Below are 6,000 nucleotides of genomic sequence, written 5' to 3'. Positions count from 1 at the left end.
CCAGACTAATTGGGGCTGACATTGCTGAGGCGTCTGCCAGAGGCCTAGGCTGGAGGACCAGCTTCCCTGCCATAGCCTCTGTGCTCTGAGGAGGCCCCTAGTAAGTCATTTCTGAGGACAGAAGAGGAGGCCTTGGCCAAGAGTCTGGCCACTTGGCTTGACCCTGGTGAGTTCCAGGCAGGGGCTGTGGTGGGGTTGTCAGGCCCCCTGAGGGCCTCTGTCTCTCTGACCTGGGGCCTTGTGCCCTTCCTGGATCCAGGTTACCATCTGCAAACTAAAGGTGGTCTTTTCAGCCAAACAGAAGAATGGAAGTGGGGTGTGTATGCCAGCAACATGTTTAGCTCTGGCTTTGGCCTCCCACATAATCAGGGGAGCTTAAGAGAGAGGGAAGGTGGAGAAGATTTGATCAAGAAAATTCCCTTCTGGGACTTCCCTGGCAGTCCAGCGATTAAGAATCCGTGCTTCCACAGCAGAGGGCACGGGTTCCATCCCTGGTCAGAGAACTGGGATCCCACATGCCACACAGTGCAGCCAAAACAAAATAAACAAACAAACAAACAAACAAAAAACAACAAAAAAGAGAGAGCACATAAATAAATTTAAAAATTAAAAATCCTAAAAAAAAAAAAAAAAAGAAAGAAGGAAAGAAAGAAAATTCCCTCCCAACTTCCTACTTCTCACTGAGTCCTGGAGGGAAGGAAGGGTTAAGGGAGCTGACAGGCCAGGGTGGCCAAGGACAGATGCAGTAGTTATGCAGGGACGTTGGAATTAGAGGTCAGAGAGGAGCAGAGGGATAGGCCCATGGGGGCTGGGCTGTGAGGCTTCCTGGAAGGGGACCAGCTCGAGCAAAGGCTGGATGGGAATCTGATGGCTGGATGGGGCCACAGAGCCGGAGAAGCGTCTCGGAAGCATGCAGAGGATCCTGCCAGGAGGAGTATGAGCTGACCCTGCTGGGCCCAGGGTGAACAGAAATTTTAGGAGCCTGGGTTCTGGCTGGAAAAATGGCCTCTCGGTAGAAAATCTCAAAGCAAGGGAAGGAGGTAAATCTAAGTGGCAACTGGCCAGGATCAATGACCAAAGAAGGTTCCATTCTCAGGGTCAGAACAAGTTTCCATACCTCAGGGTACTCTGGGTCCCGAGTCCCAGCAAGTGCCTGTCACAAAGTAGAGACTTTATTAAACAGGATGATTGACAGGTTGTTGGGGAAACAGCTGTGATTCTGGGGGTGGTTGGGGCTCTGTGGTGTAAAACAGATTTTTATGCGACACGAGACAACGGATGTTGTAAAACAGGTCCCGCCAAGCAATGGGTCACACGCTATAGTTTGAGTCTACCTTTAGCGTCCATAGGAAGGAGAAGAAGAGGGAAGTTTAGGCTACTTAGGCCCTCAAGAAAGGGAGTTGAGACGAGAGTAGCCAAAGGTCATGCAAGAAATGAGCTGTCTTTGCCGGGCCATCGGGAACAGGGCTTGTGTGGCATTTGTAGACCCTGTGGGCTTTCGTGCTTAGGGCTGCCTAACCAACTAAGCCTTGGGCCCACAGGGCATGAGAGCCCCAGGGAAAGTGGGCCCCTGTGATATTACTCTTGCATCTATATTTGTTTTAGCACTGATCTAACTCTAATACATTTTGCTTGTGCTAGTAATAGTTTTCCTAGTAGCCTGGGAGTAACTCAGGGCCAAGAGTTGTGACATCCCCCTCTGTGTCAGCTGCCCCGAGCACAGGGTCCAACACATCAGAGATGGTAGCAAACCAAATGAGATGGAATTATTTTCTTTGACTTTCTCCACTCTCAGGTAAGGACCATGTTCCTGTTTTTGTCACTTCCTGTCCTCCTTCTGTGTGTGGTGACAACATCCTGCTCAGAAACAAAAGGCTGTGAGGATGCCCAGAAGACCTGTTCAGTGGTGACCTGTGGCATCCCAGTCACCAACGGCACCCCAGGCAGAGATGGGCGAGATGGACCCAAGGGAGAAAAGGGAGAACCAGGTATAGGACAGGCTGCCCTGACTTCTTAAATCTTTTACCCCAACGGGAGAGTGTTCTCTATAAGGGCTCTGGCACAGAGACATGAGGAGGCTCACCTTTCATTATGGTAGATGATGATTCACTCAGAAAAACTCCTGTAAAAGGGCATTCTCTCCAAAATAAGGATGCTTCTCTGGCTCTCCAGGATCCCTCACTGCCACCCAGGAATTGGTGATGCTCAGGGAGCTGGCCCTTAGGACAGGCCATCCCCTGAGACGCAGGAGGATCTTTCTTCTTTGGGTCACTACTAGCTGAGTGGTGGTTTCTTGGGGTCAATCAAATATTGAGCTTTTGGAGAAAGAGAATGAGTGACAGACACTGGGTCACATTTCCTTCCTCTTCCAACAGGGCCAGGGCTCAGAGGCTTGCAGGGCCCTCCAGGGAAAATGGGGCCTCAAGGAAATATAGGGAATCCTGGGCTTCCAGGACCAAAGGGCCACAAAGGAGATCGTGGAGACAGTTCGGGTAAGGAGCTCACCCCAGCAAGTGATGTGGGCTGAGGGGACCCAGGACCTGGGAATTCCAGGGCCAGGTGGGAGGTGCCCCGTCTCCTGCTGCCCCACTGGAAGATGCTCAGCTCTGCTTCCTGACCCAGCGCCCTCATTCCTCTCAGTTCCTTGGGGCCCAAGGGGATTCCCACTGGTGCCCGGGTATAGACTTCCGAACCCTGCCCGCCTCACCCTCAGCAGACCTCTGTAGGACATGTGCCCTGGCCCTTCTTCAGCTGCAACAGTCCAGTATGTGGTTCCAGGCTGCAAGGGAGGAAACTGGTCCTCTCTGCTGTTGGATTTTGTCTGTTGTCACAAGAGTGGCATGAAAAGGGTTGGCCTCATAGGACCCCTGGATAATGGGGGACATCACAGCAACTTAGTTCAGAGTAAAATAAATTCAGTAACAACAAAACCAAAAGGATGACCTCTTACTTATATTTGTCCACTGGCCTATCAGAATAATAAACGTATTAAAGAGTTTGCCTAGAATAGGAAATGAAAATATGATTAAGAAAAATTTTCAAAAAGGAGAAAAATTAGCTGGGCCTTTTCTTATAAATAATTATAATATTGCAATATTTAAGCAGTATATGAAGAAAAGGATCCAGAGCTATAGTTTATGGTATTATTATTATTATTTCCAGAGTTATAGTTTACAATAGTTACTAAGTATATCTGAGAAGGCAGGAATACAGTTTTTTTCCCCTTTTGCTTCTTTTTGTTTTCTTATTTTTCTGGAATACGAATACTTTTCAGTAAGCTAATTTTTTTTTTTCAAAATACTCTGCTCTCCAATTGAGGGTCTTCTTCTAAATAAATATCCTCTCCCTATTGCTTTATAGTTGCCGAGGCTAAGCTGGCTGACTTAGAGGGACAGATAAGGAGCCTGAAATCACAACTGGATCACATCAAAAAGTGTAAGCTTTTTTTCTGTCCCCAATGTGTTCTTGACTCTAACTTTTTTCTCCAGAATGCTCTAGGTTTTGGGTGGACGGTGGAAAAGAACTTACACTTATGATAACTTATTATATACTAGGTGGGAATTTTCTCATAATTTGGTTTTATTCAATCATCTTGCCATCCCTATTTGTGGGTATTACACCCATTTTATTTACAGGTGAGAAAAAAATAGGTCCGGGAAGTATAGATAATTCATTCAACAGCATACAGTTAGGAAGTGGGAAGGAGGATGGCGTGGAGGTCTGCTGACTCTGGAATCTTTGCTCCTTCCTTAGCACCCACGGGCCTCAGATGGCGGTCCATGCCTCTTTCTCATCCTGGTGCCCATGTCTGGCAGTGGGGCTCAAGCATGTTTCCCTAGGTCCACCTGTACTGGAACAGTTTTTAACAGATATTTGTCCTAAGGATGGGATATGCCAGGAGAGCCCCGGCTTGCTGCCAGGGACTTGCCTTCCACCTTCTTACTAGGATCTCACCAGAGGTGGTAGAGAATGGGGCTCAACCCCAGACTCCCAAGTTCCCAGAGAAGGACTTTTTCATCTGCTGTCCCAGGCTGGGCTTGAAGCCAAGTCAACCTCACCTACATTTTGTGATTTCAGTGCAAAGCTTCTCCTTGGGTAAAAAGTCTGGAAAGACGCTCTACGTGACCAACGGTGAAAAGATGCCTTTTTCCAAAGTGAAGGCTCTGTGCGCTGAGCTTGGGGCCACCGTGGCCACCCCCAAGAATGCTGAGGAGAACAAAGCCATCCAGGACATGGCCCCTGACATTGCTTTCCTGGGCATCACAGATGAGGTGACCGAAGGCCAGTTTATGTATGTAACAGGAGGGAGGATGGGCTACAGCAACTGGAAGAAGAATGAGCCTAATAACCATGGCTCAGGGGAGGACTGTGTCCTCCTCCTAAGAGATGGGCTCTGGAATGACATCTCCTGCTCCTCCTCCTTCTTGGCCATCTGTGAATTCCCAGCCTGAAGAGGCAGGTTCCTCCGCCCCCTCCTTGGCTCCCTGCTGAGGTCCCTGCTGCTCTGAAAGAGAATTCAGTGCCAGTTTCCCCATGTCCAGTGTTGATTCATTCCTTCATGGGGATGGGAGAAAAGCAAGGGGACATATTTGACTGTGGGGGGATGAAGTGAAAAGAGACTGACAGTGGGGCATGAGGGTTTCTGGTCCAGTCCAGTCCATGGCAAAGGACACCTTCTGTCCTGCCAAAGAGCACAGCATTGGGTCAGAGTCAATCTCAGAAAAAGCACATTCAAACCCTCTCCTTTTTTAGTGAGGACACTGCAGCCCAGCAGATGGATCAATGGAGGTCCACATCTGTGTCCGAGCAGGCAGTGTCTCAGCTTCCAAGAGATCCAATTCCCATTTTTCCAAGTTGCCACTACCTGGTGTCAGAGTCTCCTTCCCATGGCTAGCCCAGCCCTGTCTACGACATGAGTGTTGTTTTTAGATGTTCATGAGCTATACACTGAAACTGTGACACTTGGCAGTGTCCTACATGGGTGACAGCGAATAGTCCTAGGAATCCCCTCACTTGCCCAAGTGGCTGTGGCCTCCCAAGGGTCATTAGGGTGATCTTGGGAACAAAGGGCAGCCTTCCCTTCCCGCATGCTTTTAGGAGACTCTTTTGATATTGTGGCCTATGCCGGTATCGCGGGAGGAGGCAAATGGTCAGGCAGGCTGGGTCCTTCCGTACTAGGGCATCATCGGTCTTAATGCCTCCATGTTCAACATCCCCTTTCTTCTGTGACATCCTCATCCCATTATAGGTCAATGGGTCCATTATTCTTAGAGACAAGAGGGAAGATCTCCCTAAAGGTGCATTTCACACACTGGGGGGCAAATGAGGCAGCACCATCCAGTCAGCAAATAAAACCGCCCCTCTGAGCAGAGTTCTGACACCGTCTTGGCCCACAGTCAAGCTCATGACCGTGGATGTTCTCGAGAAATCTCAGGGTGGACGGAGCTGAGATTCTATGGAGCCCAGGCAGCAAACTGGGGGAAGAGGGTGAATTCCGCTTCCAGCTGTATGCCAATCACAAAATGAAACTGAAAATATTTCATGAATGGGCTAAGGGCCACTTTAACGTCATGAAATATCTTTGCTAAATTAGTTTTCCATTTTATTTTTCTTTGTATCCGAACTACCAGAGGGAGCGCCTCACACTTGGTAAGTGCTTGATGAGTGTTTGTTGCATGGGTGCACCAAAGAATTACCAAATGGACGAGTGGGTGGGATACTGCACATTGAATATTATAGGGTAAAGTTCTCTCTGAGGTGTGCTTCTTCTGTGAGGCTCTCGGGGTAGGGGTGGGGTGTGCTGAAGACATTGGGGCTGGCAGGGGGAGGAGGACAGTACCTGTGTCCTCAGCCTCTGGCCCACTTAGACTGTCACATCACTGAATTTTCAACCTCATGAAGCTCTTCTTCAGGCACTGCACTTGGGGGCAGTGAGAAGGGTACTTTCGTGATGTACAGCAGAACAATTCACTATCTGCACTTCAAATCCAGACTGCTTGC

At 48.9% G+C, this 6,000-nt stretch overlaps 1 protein-coding gene across 1 annotated transcript; it reads left to right on the top strand.

Moving 5' to 3' along the window:
* On the top strand, positions 1-4,520 carry LOC309834558 (mannose-binding protein A-like). Its single transcript, XM_082673493.1, has 5 exons — positions 1-166; positions 1,796-1,988; positions 2,376-2,492; positions 3,361-3,435; positions 4,078-4,520. Exons 2-5 carry the CDS (start codon positions 1,805-1,807, stop codon positions 4,449-4,451), a joined length of 750 nt encoding a protein of 249 aa, XP_082529619.1. The 5' UTR covers positions 1-166; positions 1,796-1,804; the 3' UTR covers positions 4,452-4,520.
* The last annotated feature ends 1,480 nt before the right edge of the window (positions 4,521-6,000 follow it).

This window comes from Grampus griseus (assembly GCF_964374135.1).
Source record: "Grampus griseus genome assembly, chromosome: 16".
NCBI lineage: Eukaryota > Metazoa > Chordata > Mammalia > Artiodactyla > Delphinidae > Grampus > Grampus griseus.
This window is presented reverse-complemented; position numbering and strand designations above follow the sequence as displayed.